The 16,024-nt window shown below is 37.6% G+C and overlaps 1 protein-coding gene and 1 long non-coding RNA gene across 5 annotated transcripts in view; one reads left to right on the forward strand and one right to left on the reverse strand.

Moving 5' to 3' along the window:
- Window positions 1-15,698, reverse strand: part of LOC106882743 (ciliary microtubule-associated protein 2) — a 76,662-nt gene extending 60,964 nt beyond the window's left edge. For 2 of the 4 annotated variants that reach the window (XM_089341610.1, XM_089341613.1), the window contains exons 1-2: window positions 9,219-9,353; window positions 77-338 (exon numbers count right to left, since the gene is read on the reverse strand). In XM_089341610.1, the coding sequence (XP_089197736.1) occupies window positions 77-132 (56 nt within the window). In that variant the 5' untranslated portion in view covers window positions 133-338; window positions 9,219-9,353. Of the gene's footprint in view, window positions 1-76; window positions 339-9,218; window positions 9,355-15,677 lie in introns of those variants that run through there. The other 2 variants (XM_089341612.1, XM_089341614.1) reach the window with 2 other exon arrangements.
- Window positions 9,486-14,191, forward strand: LOC149131098 (uncharacterized). Its single transcript, XR_016238311.1, has 2 exons — window positions 9,486-11,945; window positions 13,595-14,191. It is a non-coding gene; the product is annotated as an uncharacterized LOC149131098 (long non-coding RNA).
- Window positions 15,699-16,024: the final 326 nt, after the last annotated feature.

Below are 16,024 nucleotides of genomic sequence, written 5' to 3' on the forward strand. Positions count from 1 at the left end.
AATTTTAGTGGATGAGGTGATTGCTTAGTTGCCTCGTTTGTGGCACTGAACCTGTATGTAATATAAGGTTACTTACCTTATTCTTTGTGTTCCAAAAGGGGCACCTTTGAATTTCTTCAACTCCTTGATCATTTCTTTATCTGTGTATCTCTCTTCTCTCTTCTTTATTTCTCTCTTTTTTTTCTGCTGTGTATGAGTGTGTGTGTGTGTGTGTGTGTGTGCGTGCGTGTATGTGTCTCCCTCTCTGTCTTCTTCTCTATTCCACCATTTTTAGTAGCTGTGCTTGCAACAGAAGTTCAGGATCAACAATTAACCGCCAGTAACAGTCAAATCAAAATCTACAACAGGAAGACATAAAAAAAAAATAGAAGAATTAATTAAATAATTCTTTTCTGTGATAGGCCTCAGGCCTGAAATTTTTAAGGTGGGGCCTAGTTGATAACATGAAACCCAGTGCTTGACTGGTACTTAATTTATTGACACCCCAAAAGGATGACAAGCAAAGTCAGCCCTGACAGAATTTGAACTCACAGCGTGAAGACAGACGAAATGCTGCTAAGCAATTTGTTCTATGTGGTAATGATTCTGCTAGCTCTCCACCTTCAATTAGTTAATTAATCAATTATACTGTGTAATACAATTTTTGTCCTTGGATAGCAACTGTTTATTTCCTATTCGCTTACCCTTAGAAAGTATGAGAAATGGCTACTATTTCCTTCAAACTTTGCTTTTCTTATATTTATTCAAACCCCCAAAAATCCCTCGACACATGATGGATTCGAAAAGTGGCAGGAATGCTGGGACCGGTGTATTGCTGTGCAAGGTGACTATTTCGAAGGAGATGATGTTAAAACTTGGATAAATATGTTATTTTTTATTAAACTTAACTAGTCGAGGAACCTTTTGATACCCCCTTCGCTTGTGTGTGCGTGTGTGTGTGTGTATACTAAGGCATCAACGAAGAGTAGCTAAGCAGCCTACTCTGGTCGACTTTGAGCCCTCAGACTATGGACGAATTTCAGAAACTGGTCATCAGATCCGTTATTTAGTTTCTTGGCAAAGGAGCACCATCAGCCGATTCTATACGAGATCCATACAGGAGGACGGAACTGTCCTGCATGTATTTGTTCAACAGCTTATCATTGCTGACGTGTGGAATTTTGTCGAACATCTGTCATCATGTGTAGAATGGATCCAACTATCAACGAATCCATCGGGTGGATCAGTCATCACCTGTTTCTTTTTTGTTATATTTTATTTTGTGTGTGTGTATGGGGGGGGGGCTAGAAGGGCAGATATATTTTTCCCTTGTCTGATGGCTAGGGTAAAATAGATTGCTTGGTGAACTAGATTGAATGAAGTGAAGATAGACACTTTCTCCTTCGGCCAAACTATGAGTAGGGAAAGTAACAGTGGAAAGAGATGTGCTAACTTCCTATGAATTTGCTGAGAGGTGGATGAGTCTGGCCACGTGTAGACCAGAAATGCAACCAACAGAGAGTATTTGCCTTTGGGAATCATGGTTATTTTGTATCTGAACAGATCTGTAAAAGGTTGATAGCTGCAACAGAGACATTAGTCTCTCTCTATCACCTTTCAACAAAATTATATATTAAAAAAATAATAGAACAATTAGCAGCATAATAAAAATAAGTTTTATTTTTGGTGATGCTTGGTTTTACAAATCCTGTGTCATTCAGCTTAGCAGCCGCTGGTTAATTTGTGGTCGGCATTGGAAAGTTGATGCATGCCAGAGGAGCAAGTAGCTGTCACGTCGAAGGTATCATGCTGAAGAGGCTTAGAAAGTGAAAGAAGTACTTTAAGTACTGGTTTTACTACGCATGTGCACTCGAGGTGCTTCCGGGAAGGCAAGTCCCTTGCGCATGCGTAGATTGTACTTCCTTAATGGCGGCCATAATTTCGCGCCACTACAGATCCTTGATTGGCCTTAGGTAACTGCCTCACTATTTGCACCTCTCATTTCATACCATTTATATAATTTTGTTTTTCATACTTAGTAGCATCTGGTAGTCTGGCCGATACTGTGAAATTCAGCGTAACCCAACTTTTGAAATCTGTCATCTCATTTATTACCTTTGGGACAAATATAAAATACCTTTATTATTTCTAATGTAGCACATGGTTTGTAAGTATCACTACTCCAGTTACTAAGTTTCTAGTCAATATCAGGATCTTATGAATTTTAATTTCCACGGAGCGGATCTCTTCTATAGATCAGACAAGTATCCCAAATTTTAGTATTGATACAAGCATAAATGCATTGTGTGATATTGTTTTGTTACAGGAATCTTCGACTGCCGTATTTATTTAAAGTCTGGTATAATATTTTTTGCTCACTGTCTATTAATCGCGGCTCAGTTTTTTCCTTATTGTAGCACTCGCTGGTTGGAACAGGGGAAACAAATAAAATATAAATTAATGTAAAGGTTTCGGGAAGCATATTTTCCATAGTCACCTATCAAATATGGATATTTCCTTTTGATCCAATCCCATCCGTATATCAGCTGAAAATGTCACTGCAAAATGCAGCATAGTAAATATTTTTGGTTCATCAGATTGTCCCCAGAGAAATGATGGGCTACATCATGGTCTCATAGTAGACCCTTGTGAATTAAATACCAATACACACATATATATATATACATACAGGGTTATTAAAAAACATGAACCGATTTCATTACGCAATATTTCAATGAGGAAAAGCAATAGAAAACTCCAGCTAAGTCACATGTATTAGGTTGTCAAGAAAGTTCTTGCGGTTTTTAACCTTTAAATTCAGATGTACATATCTTAGTTCAAACAAAACTTTATTAATCGAAATAAACACCATCAGAATCAACACTTTTGACAACGTGAAACAAGTTTATTTATGCCAGTAGTGTAAAAATCCTGCGTTCTGGAGGTGATGAAGTCAAAGATGTGTTTGGCATCGTCTTGGTTTTTGAAGCATTTCTCACGCAGGAAGTTGTTGAGATGCTTGAAAAAGTAGTAGTCGATAGTGGTGGTGAGTATGGCGGATGAGGCAGAGTTTTGTAGCCCAATTCGTTCAACTTCTGCAGGGTCAGTTGTGTGACGTGCAGCCAAGTGTTGTCGTGGAGAAGAATTGGTCCTTTTCTATTGACCAATGCTGGCTGTTGTTGTTGGAGTTTCTTATGCATTTCATCCATTTGCTGACAGTATTGATGCAGTATTCTTTTCGATTGTCTCTAGCCATCTTACATTTTGATTAAAATCTTTCTTTTCTTTCCAGAACTTAAACTAAAATGACAACAGGGTTTCCTAGGAAGCATTTTTATTTCGTTTTCTTTTATGAAGGTATTGTTTCTTTTCATTATCAGGTATATAATTAGTGGATTAGAATCTAATTTGTGGTTCATACTGGTTGTTTCTAATATTTTTTTTTCCGATTACGGAGCTTTTCTCTCACATTCTGAAGTACGTGTTTTGAAGATATTCATGTTGCTTCAAGAGGTTGGCATGTTTGACAATTATTTACATCAGATATATTTGGAATACTCTTTTACTTTTTTTACTTGTTTCAGTCGTTTGACTGCGGCCATGCTGAAGCACCGCCTTTAGTCGAGCAAATTGACCCCAAGTCTTATTCTTTGTAAGCCTAGTACTTATTCTATCAGTCTCTTTTGCCAAACTGCTAAGTTATGGGGACATAAACACACCACCATCGGTTGTCAAGCATGTTGGGGGGGACAAACACAGACACACAAACATATACACACACATACATATACATATACATATATACGACGGGTTTCTTTCAGTTTCCGTATACCAAATCCACTCACAAGGCTTTGGTCGGCCCGAGGCTATAGTAGAAGACACTTGCCCAAGGTGCCACGCAGTGGGAATGAACCCGAAACCATGTGGTTGGTAAGCAAGCTACTTAACACACAGCCACTCCTGCACCTGTGAACTTTTTATTTGCTCGACCCCTTTTGATGTTATGCACAATTTTGCGGCACAGGTTGTTGTTTTCCAGTTTTGTTATCCACCTGAATTGCCTATGTTGAAGTATTTCATTATCATGTGCACTACAGATATCTCATAGCTGCTTTATCAGAGCTGCTTTATCTCAACACTATACAAGAAGGTATTGATAATCCAATACATACTTAAATATAGTCTCAAGCGATAACATTAAAACCTTTTAACACTAGATTAGTTGACTTTTGTTGCTACTCTTGTCAAAATAACCTTTTTATCAGTAGCTTAAAAAAATTGAGGAAGAAAAGATTTTCAAGCTTTGATGTTAAATATGTTTAATTTAAATACAGTAGAACCTCGCAGTATGAGTGCATCATTGTACAAGTAATTTACTGTATGAGCCAAGACTTGAGTGAATTTTTGTCTTGAAGTACGAGCGGAAATCTGCAGTACAAGCACACAAATTATCCCATCTTTAAGATAATTTAATTAATAAAACCAGTTTACATATTCCTTTTGCATTCTCTATTTTATAACTGTTATTTTACTTGTAACTATGCCTTTTCTGTTTTAAAACTCATAAAAAATTATTTCTAAGTGGCTTTTGGAGGCTGGAACGGATTAATTATATTTTAGTTAATTTTGATGGGGAAAATTGATTTTCAAAACGCGTAAATTGTAAGACGAGCTCGATCATGGAACGAATTAAACTCGTACTGCGAGGTATCACTGTACATTTAAACTCTGTGTCATCTGTGTGGAATCAGTTTCATATGACATTCATGGGAGCGGCCTGTTTACATTTTTTCGCTTTCTTTTATGGCAAATTTTAGTTGGTTGTAGATGTCCACAAAATCAACTAACTTTACAGCAATTGGAATAACAATTGTTATGTGCGTCAACGGGCATCTTTCTTTGTTTGAAAAGGCAAAGAAAGATGCCTGTTGTTGGAAGAAGTGCTTTAAGTTTTGGCAAGCTTCGTCCTGGTTATTTTTTTTAACCATTTCATATGGAAGAATCTTCACGAGCTTTTTGATTGTATTGAAGTTGAACTTGATTTAAATGCAAAGACCTAGTGATCTTAGCTCACAGATATGGCATTATTGTTGGTGTTCATATGATTGCTGGTATCATATCATTTGCTTTGCTACTGTTATCAACGTGAGGTATGATTGAGAAAGCAAAATCTGACGCGGAGGTAGTTATAATGAAGGAGAATGGTAAAATGAGATATATACAACTTGAGACTGAAGCTGAACTGGTAAGTGACGTTTTATTCTCCGTTACAAAATACAATGATTTCCATACAGGAATTAACATAACAGGTTATTACAAAGATGTGTGAGAGAACTTCGTGGTTAGGCTGGATTGTTGATGTTGTAGACATAGCTGACGTACTGTTAGTGGCATGTAGAGACAGCTGTTGATCTGTTGGTTGTGTGATGTTCATACGGCAATAATGTAGACAGGCGTCTGGTGGAGAAAATGAGAGCGGGGAACTGGCTGGTGTCAGATACATTGTTGTTGGAAACGAGTTGTGTGTGGTCAGTGGCGAGTGTCAAAGACCTAAAACAGTCAAGAACTGCCGTACTTATAGGGAATACTGGGCTCCCAAAAGCTAGTGATTAATTTCTCATGTAAGGAAAAATAAACTGTTGCGCCAATGCAATTGGACAGCTGGAAGCTGACCAATACAAACAACAGGCTCGTTTAAACACAAGGTCATGTGACCACTGGAACAAAAAAGCTTTGTGGAGCTGATATTGAGGTATTTAAGCCTAGATCAGTCAAAATGAAAACCTCTCACACAATGACAGTGTAAATCACTTCTGCCACATAGTGTTTTCTTTTACCAACTTCTGTAAAGCTAAGCTGTTGAGTAACAATGATTCTTTTCTCTGTAACAGAAATGGGGGCAGGTGGTGATTTATGCTTGGCTAGGTCGGCATAAATGTCAAGAACAACGTTTAACAACACATTTTAAATGATCATCTATGCATATATGTCTATTATCGATAGCAATATATGCATGAATGCATACACATATGTATGTATGTATGTATGTATGTATGTAGGTAGGTAGATAGGTAGGTAGGCGGGTACATATGCACATGCATAAAGATAGGAATCTATGCATATGTACTTGTTTGTATGTGTGCAAGCTTAGATATCATTGCATGTGTGGGTGTGTGTTCTTTGATTTAAGTATGTGAAAATATATGAGGTCCAGTCTAGCTGGTTTGAGACTTTTTTAAGGAGAGGCAGTTATAACTGTCCTATATTCATGTAAATTTAGTATATCATTACTATACATTTAATAAGCAGACCTGCCAAGTTTTGTTATTTTAGACTGAAGGAGACAGCTGTAACAACACTTTGAACATACCCTACTAAACACTGCTTATCACAGCCAACTAGTTTGTGGAATGGAGTCAGAATATAGAGACAATTGGGAAGCTCATTATCCAATAAAGTTTAGTGTTAAACTGGGCAAAAATGTTCCAAACTGCTCATGGATTAACGTGAATAAGCTGGGCATTTGTTTTTCACTAGCACAAGTGGTTCAAGGATGGTAGAGAAGAGGTGATGAAAGGTGTGTCTCCAAAGAAGAGATCCTCTATTGGTCGAAAAATTATCACAGTCACAATTGGCTGTATGAAAGAGCAATACTGGCTCCAAAAAATAGCACTGTCAGTAAAATTAATGAGCTGCAGTACTTTACTGGAAGTCCCCACATCTATAAGTCAGTTGATACAATCCCAGATCCAACCGAATTTCTCAATTCATTGGAGCCTCCAGGACTACCTCCCCACAGATTGGAACTTAAAGTGAGAACTCCAGTAATGTTATTGAGGAATCTGGATCCACCAACACTGCACAATGGGACACACCTGGTGGTAAAGAAAATGATGCCACAAGTTATTGAGGCCACCATTCTCTCTGGACGTGGAAAAGGAGAGGATGTTTTCGTACCCAGGATTCCTCTCAGTCCATCGGGAGCAGAAATTCTTTTTTCATTCAGAAGAGTGCAAGTTTCTATTCGTATCAGCTTTGTAATGTCTATCAATATATCCCAGGGTCAAACACTGTCTGTGATAGGACTTCACTAGAAAGAGTTGTACTTTTCACATGGGTATTTATTTGTTGGCTGCTCTAGAGTGGGAAGCAAAAGAAAAACCTTTTTGTATTTGTTCCACAAGGGAAAACAAAGAATATTGTTTACCAAGAGGTTTTGCAGGAATTACTACATCCTATGATGTGCTTCAATATCCACTGTTCTTTGTGAATGATGAAGATGGATACCATTTCGGCATAATACCAACAAACTCAAAGACCGCACCGACAAAGCAGTTTCCCGCATGGACATCAGTATCAAAGTATATTCTCCAATTACTCCCACTAACCATGCGGTAAGCCATTACGCCTTATTTTTTCAAGTAATTCATTACTACATATAATCTCATGCGATTGCATAGGCTTAGTTTATGTTTCTTATTCTACAGCCACACCAGCAATCCAATGTCAACCCTTTGCCTTCTACAACATTTCAACAGTTCACTTCCCCGTTGCCGTCTCCCATTGTAGCTCCTTTCAAGAATGTACCCATTTACTTACAATATCTCCATTACACCTACATTCATTCGACTATCAACCATATGATGCGTCGTGTAGACGCAGTGCTGACTGCCACAAAGGAGAGTATATCCATTGACAACTTTTCGGTGTGTTCAAAAATCACATATCCCCACCCTCAGTTTTCCATGACAGGTTAGGGCCTAGAATCCTCCAAAGGGACGCATAACATGTCGTTTAGTTGAATTAGCCCATCATTTACTCCACAAATGTTTTGTCGTCAATGCTGCACTTTCCCGTTTCAGCTGTTTCAACATAACTGCAATATATATACAAACTATACCATTCTAATTACGAGCAATGCTGGGTATCTCTGCTAGCATATATATATATATATATATATATATATATATATGTATATGTGTGTGTGTGTGTGTGTGTGTGTGTATATATATCATCATCATCATCATCGTTTAACGTCCGCTTTCCATGCTAGCATGGGTTGGACGATTTGACTGAGGACTGGTGAAACCGGATGGCAACACCAGGCTCCAATCTAATTTATATATATCGGGCCTCTGAGAGAAGTACTGCAAAATGAAACAAGACAACTTTCGAGCTACAGGGATGAAACGGTTTTCTCAATACAAAGAGGAGTTTTTCCTTCCTTTTTTTTTTTTTGTTGGAGGATAGGGAGGTGAACCGTCATATCGTCATATTCTCACGGGTTCCTCCATAATTCATCTGGAATTTTATCAATGTACTGGTTGGACCCACACCCCTTATTGGCATTCTGCATGTATGTATTTATATGCATGTACAGTGGCGTAGCTTGAGTGCATGCAGCCCGGGACAGCCCTTGAATTTGCGACTCAACTGCCCCAGAGTCCCCATAAACGCTTACATAGCAAACCCAATAGCATCACCTCCATAATTGCGTGGGTTGACTTGCTATCATATGATGGATGTGCATGTCTCTATGTGCGAATGTTATTACTCTGTGTGCGTATGTGTGACTGTTTGTGTGTGTGTGTGTGTGTGCGTGTGTGTGTGTGTGTGTGTAATATATATATATATATATATATATATATATATATATATATATATAGGTACTACTAAAGCAGCGCGGACCCGAACGCGCAGTCGCGCATCCGCGCTAGTCGTGAGTGGTCGATCCTAACCCTAACCCTAAACACGTATTCATTTGCACACGCGGGTTAGGGTTAGGGATAGGGTTAGGGTTAGGGATAGGGTTAGGGTTAGGGTTAGGGATAGGGTTAGGGTTAGGATCGACCACTCAAGACTAGCTAGCGCGGACGCGCGACTGCGCGTTCGGGTCCGCGCTGCTTTAGTAGTACCTATATATTTATGATTGTGTATGTATGTTTATTCCAGGAAATTCAAACGAAGAATCTTTGGAATGTTTCACCAATCTTCACTGAACAAACTAATCGATTGGTTTCGTAGGATTCAAATCAGCTTGCTTTGTTCTTTCTTGGAGAATTTTCAGGATTTCAAGACATTTTTGAAAACCTGTTGTTACATAGTTCGTTGTACCTATAGCTGTACATATGTATGAATGTATGTATTTCTGAAATAGCAGTCATTAAGCGAGGAAAACAAAAAGTAATATTAAACATGAAAATAATAATAATGTATGAATATTTGCGGGTGATGCTTACCTGGATGTAATTTAAACATGTGAATACAAACGAAAGCAGAGAAGGAGGGAGATGGAGAGAGAGTGAGAGAGAGAGAGTAAGAGAGATAGTGATAGTGAGAGTGAGAGAAAGAGACAGAAACAGACGGACTGAAGCAGAGTGAAACATAGAAAGAAAGAGACAGAAATATGAAGGAGAAAGAGAAAAGTGGAGGAGGAAGAGGAGGAGAGAGGGTCAGATAAAGTTAGAGAGGAAGAGAGAGAGAGAGAGGGGGGAAGGAGTGAGGGGAGAGAATCAGAAAGAAAGAGAAAGCGAAAGAAAAAAGGAAGAGAGGGAAAAAAATTAATGGCGTTGCTGGAGTAACGGATTGAACTAACGGAAAAAAATGTTCGCGTTCAAATGACTGTTTGAGTTTACTTCATCAAAAAGTTCAGCAATTATCTCGCTCGAAATTGTGAACACGAAATTATGAACGTCAATAAGATAGTTAACGAACTTGAAGATATGAAGTAAAAGTTGATAGACAAGATGATCATTCAAGTAAAACTTTTAAAAAATTGCATGACGATTTGCAGAAAATGGAAGGTACAGATTCTGATGCAAATTATTGCTTTGCACAACATTAAAATCACCGGTGAAATTGCCAGTACTAATGGAGAAGCTATTACTAATTATACTAGAGAGCTAAAGAAAATTATTGCCGAAGAAGGTATACACCAAAACATATTTACACAGTTGATGAAACTGAGCTTTCTGGAAACGTATACCTACAAGGATTTATATATATATATATTTTGTTGATGAAAATCAACAACGGCTTTAAAGTCTAAAGCTTCCAGATATAGTTTATGATGCTTCTTGTGGAGGAAATGCTAATTAATAAGAACCCTACCCATGTATTACTCCGAAAATCCAAGAGCTTTTCAAGCTTCAAATTTGCTGTTCAGAGAAGAAGTCTTGGACAAACTTTTTTCTAAGACTGGTCTACAGATTGTCAGGTGTAATATTTTCAGTAAAGCATTGCACCTTTTAGACAGTACGCAAGATCACTTAATGAACTGAAATCATCTTTTTTGCCTCAGCCAATGTATCAACCCATCGACAAGCGCCAAACGTTTTTAAATAGATATCTTCAGAATATCATTAGGGTGAAACTCAAATACAAAACCTTGTGAAAATAGGCAAACCAACAACCTGTCGAAACCCAGATGAGAGGAGGAAAAAGGATTGGCTGAAACATACTCAACGGTAACCTGTCTTCAATATCAGAAGACAAGCCCTCTGATGGACACCTCAAGGGAGATGGAAGCAAGGCAGATCAAAAACAACACGGAGAAAGTCTACAGAAACTGAAGGACAGGCGAGCGGCTGCACCTGGGGACAACTGGAATCTATTGCCCCAGATCGAGACAGATGGAGATATCTTGTTGGCACCCTATGCTCCACATGGGATCAAAGGAATTAAGAAGAATGGACCAAGATGTAGTGGTTAACTTCAAGTCTTATTACCCAAAATAACCTCAAAATAACTCGTAAAAACAAAGGCTAATTCTACACACAATAAGGGACTTATGGGAAAAGTTCAACCTTACAGATGCAGTGGATAACACAACCAAGTCGTAAAATGAAAACTTTAACTATGTTTGGCAAAACACGACCAGACTGTAGCCATGATTTTTACAAGTTTTCCACCAGTAGAAAATCTGCATCTAGTTCAGCAAGATATTGTGACAATAGCAAATGATGTAAGGTTTGAGGAAGTTGCAGAAGATGGTCCGGTTGAATTGTTCAAGTATTATATTCATAAAATTTAATTAAGAGCTGGTGATGTTTGAATAAAAACGAGCAGCAGAATGAGAAGAGGATGTAGAAGTTCCACACACTCCACTATAGTTGACTGAAAGAATATGGCTAAAGGATTGACACATACAGAGGAACGTTTGCAAGTCTTGGCTGATAACGATTCTAATCGTGAATGAAAAATAATTACAAGAGGAGTTCAAAATAAGCTCAGTACTTACGTAATTGTCTGCAACTCTTCAGTATGATCGTCTTTGCAATATAATTTGCAGAACTATACACGAGACGTCCGTGTGAGATTGAACATGTATATAGTTCGGATCTATTTTAAAACGGGGGCCACATTTTTCATTAATGTTTTACGTAGTGTTTTTGGTACGGAAAGACTTTCAAACTTCGTATACTTATCTATTTTGTGTTATAGAACAGAAAAATATTTTTGTATTCGAATTTATTTCATGTAAAAAATTGTCTTATTTCGATAATTTCAACCAATCACTGACAAGTATTCAGTTGTTTATATTTACTCCTTTGGCTGATTAAGCGATGTAAAGTGTATTTAATCTCCATACGTTCGTTTTATTTGCTTTTTTCATTTTAAATTTGCTTTAACCCTAACCTTAGGGTTAGGGTTAATTGTTTCAGAATCGTTTGTTTATGTAGTCGGCACTTAATGTATATCGGCTGAATGGACGTCAGTGATTGGTTGAAATTACAGAAATACGACAACTTTAACATGGAATAACTTATGGATTTCTTTTTTTTTAAAGAAGACTAAGAGAAAAAGATGTTTTATATGACACATTCTACCAGTGTTCCAAGTTTCAAAGTGTTTCGTTAATGAAACATGTGGCCCCCGTTTTAAAAAAGATCCTATAGTTCTACTAATTACAAATATTGCAAAGACGATCATACTGAAGAGTTGCAGACAATTACGTAACTAATTACGTAAGTAGTTGACAACGAAACCGGTCTATGATTAATCTTTATATTTTGTATCTTTTTATTTGTCTTGCTCGCTTACCTTCTGGTGTTTGCTGAATTTTCTTGAGAACAATCTTTTCTTAGTGGTCAGACCATAAGTGGTCTTCTAGCAAAAGGGATGTCCACTTATGCGTTTGCGTGTCCGTGTTTGTGTGTGTGTGTGTGTACCTCTGCCTCCTTGTGTGTGCATGTCTGAGTGTGTGTGTGTGTGTGTGTGTGTGTGTGTGTGTTGCAACTATGTACCCTGTGTGCCTGTATGGTTGTGTATTTCCATCTGTGTAGACGTCTGTCTCCATGTGTCCTTGTGTGAAGTAAAGTGTGTGTCTATATATGGTCATGTGTTTCATTCTTCATTTATGTATGTTTATATAACCTATGTACCTATCCGTCTGTATGTTGATCTGTTTACTTTCATATCCTTATACTTACATACATGTGCATATATATATATACACATACCCCCCCCCCCCCCCACAACAGACATACGTACATCTATCTACATAATAGCCCACTAACTATTCTTCTCTACCTAGACGCATTCGCTAACAATTTTTCTTGCCATAATTCTAATGATGTTTTGTCATAGATAAAATATATAAATTGTAGAATTTTTCTATAAAAGAGGGGTATTTTGTTGTTTTACGTTTAATTTATAGAAAAAAACCCCGTGATAATAGAGGTACAAATACTCGAGTTATGGGCTTCCAAAATTTGCAATATAAGGGGGTTTAGCTCCCATTAGGGTGTCTTAATATCATTGAAATTTGCTGATATTTGGGAATAGGCATCATTGATTAACCCCCAGATTGCATCTCAATAGCAGCAAACCCCTGTTCTACCCTCTTTATCCAAAGCCCGGCTCCCTTAGAGTGTTCGAAGTTAAGGTCCGAAACACTTGCCTGAGGTGGGGTTTCTTCTCTAAAGACCTTCTGCTGTTCAACTCTCTTGAGAGTTTCTCAACACTGTTAATAAAAACTGTTTGCCCAGCATATTAAGTAGTCAATTGATATGAATAGTTTTGTACAAACTCATTCATGTAGACTTAATTTAAAAAGTTAATATTGCGTATTGAAACTTGACTAGTTATGTATGTGCACCTGTCCAAGAAATGTAGGTTATTTTTCACAGCATGCATGGTTGTCCATTTTCAAAACCGCATTCACAGCCTCTGTATGACTTTAAACGGCACCTAGTACCGACGCACCATTTTACTTCATAAATTTCAACCTGTAATTTCAAGTTATTTTTGTTTTTTCTTCAGCTTAAATCAAGAAAATACATGCATGCACAGATCTTTACTGTTTGGCTCACTTTTCAATTCCTTTAATTTTGTTCCAATTGCTTTCAAATTTGGTGTACTTATGTAGTTTTGTAAATCCGTGTATATCTGAAGAGGGTGGGGTATTTACCGTTAGCTGTATGTATATATACGCATAACCATGTAAACAGTTTTCTTCAAACTGCCATCCATTTAATACGTTATATCCAATATTCTATATTTTACTAGTATAGGTTTTAGCAATAAATAACCATAACTTAGAAAAACAAGCAATTGATCCGTCCGGTGCATTTGTTGTCCCTTGTCACAAAATCCTCCTTCTTCTGTCTTCCAGCAACAATGAACCCCCTATCCAGCTTCTATATTCCGTATGTAAAAATTAACATTTCCTTCTCCAAACCTAGATTCGAAACCGAATCTAAGAATTCTCGGTCGTCCAAACCACCACGATCAACAGGCGCGAAAACAGGTTTTCTTTTTGTCCTGTCAAAAAGTTATTGATCTTCTCCCCTTGGCCTACGACCTCAGCCATGTCAGGCGAAGTTCAACTGGACAGGAGCTGACCTATTTCGGTACAAACTCTGCTGCAGTATGTCTGTCCTTCTAGCTGCCACGATTATTATAAATACGGCGGTCAACATGCCTGTGGGAAGAGAAGGCCCTAGCGGTCAAACGAAGATAAATGTCTACGACTACAGCTTTTCGCTGAGACCAGAGCAATGTTCGAAGTTCCACGGTAGACTACTGTATCAGATGAACTACGTACACACACACACGAACATATATTCGTTGCTGACATATTATTTCCACAGATGTACCCTGTTTCTATTTCTAGCAACTCATAGCAGTTGTCAACATTTTGAATGTAGTGAAGAATTATGTGTACCAACGACAAATTAAGTTCAGTGAATAAATTATTTAAAATTATAAATCGATTCACTCATTTGTTTACTTCAAGAGCATACACATTCCTTTTGCATCTGTTTACCATGATACACATCTAACCACTACACTTACGGCTTCACAACCGGTGTTGATGTGTTTACCTCCCCGCACCTTAGCGGTTCGGCATAAAGAGAACCGATAAAATGAGTACTAGGCTTTAAAAAGGTAAGTCCTAGAGGTCGATTTGATCGACTAAAACCCTTGAAGGCGGTGTCCCATCATGGCTGCAGTCAAATGAATGAGGCAAGTGAAAGGTAAGAGGTAAAAGATTAGAATTTATGAACATAAAAGCATTAACGGAACTTTGTGAAAAGAAGACAGCAGAACGAAGTTTCGACGACAAAAATAAACAGTTTGTGTTGAATGATTAAGAACTCGAATCGATGATTTCGAAAAGAAGTCATATAATGGGACAAATTCAATAGCTTTGAATGGGGCATATCTATCTGAATATGAATGAATGTGTGTGTTTGTGTGTGTCGGTGTCTTGATGTGCTTGTAATTATATAGGTGTATGTGTGTTTGCGTTAGAGTACGTGTGTTAGTATTCATGTCACAGGTGTGGCGGGTGTACAACAGGTTTCTACCACATTCTTGACTTCAAGAAAAAAAATATTATTTACAAATGTTCACTGCCTTAAAACAACGTGTGTGCGCACAGATACACGTATACACATGCGTACACTGCAAAGGCTAATGGCATTTGTTTCTAGCATTGCAATAAACCGAGTTCGCTCGTGTGTGTGTGTGTTTATGACCTACATGTATCTGTGGGAGTGTGCTTATGTGCGTGTGTATGTTTTTTGAGAATATAACAGTCAATGACCTCTAGTTTGTCGAATAAAAACGACTGCAGCAACGAGAAAAAAAAAACAAAGAAAAACCAGACCAAACAAACAATGCCCCAATGCGACAAGACTTCCAAACCCACCCTTTTTAAGATTTTTTTTTCGACCCCCCCCCCCTTTTTCCGCTACGGGGGAATACGAATCTGCAAAAAAATTGATAAAAATCGACATTTCTAAATTACCACCCCCACCCCCGTTCCCTTCATTTTTCACTTTTTCCAGAAATTTTTTTTTTTCAAAATATCCGTAAAAATACGGATATTATGATTCAGACAAAAATTTCAAAACATTTCTGTACTTCGGTTACGGTTTTGGGGTTAGGGTTAGGATCAGGGTTTTCGGGTTAGGGCTAGCGTTAGGGTTAGGGTTTGGGTTTTAGGGTTAGGGTTAAGATTAGGGTTAGGATTAGGGTTATGGCTTTTGGGTTAGGGTTTTAGGGTTAGTGCTGGGGAAAAAAAGTCAAAATTGAAGAAGTTTTGAATGTACGACATAAGTAGTTATAACAAGCAGCAGCCGCGTCTGTGACGTCAGAACTCTTCACAGAAAACAAACTGATTGGGAGGGGAAGAAAGGGATGGGGCGAATATCTGAGACGCACACATACATATAAACCATTACACTTACATACGTAGGAGTGGCTGTGTGGTAAGTAGCTTCCTTACCAACCACATGGTTCCAGGTTCAGTCCCACTGCATGGCACCTTGGGCAAGTGTCTTCTACTATATATATATATATATATATATATATATATATATATATATATATATATATATATATATATATATATATATATATATATATATATATATATATATATATATATATATATATATATATATATATATATATATATATATATATAATTTTTTTAAAAACCAAGAGAGAAGGGGAAAAAGACATAAAAAACAACAACGTGACGACGTAGCACATGCAAAGTATTAATAAGACGCTTAGAGAATGAAAAGAGTGG

This window comes from Octopus bimaculoides, chromosome 25 (genome assembly GCF_046866305.1).
Source record: "Octopus bimaculoides isolate indiv1 chromosome 25, ASM4686630v1, whole genome shotgun sequence".
NCBI lineage: Eukaryota > Metazoa > Mollusca > Cephalopoda > Octopoda > Octopodidae > Octopus > Octopus bimaculoides.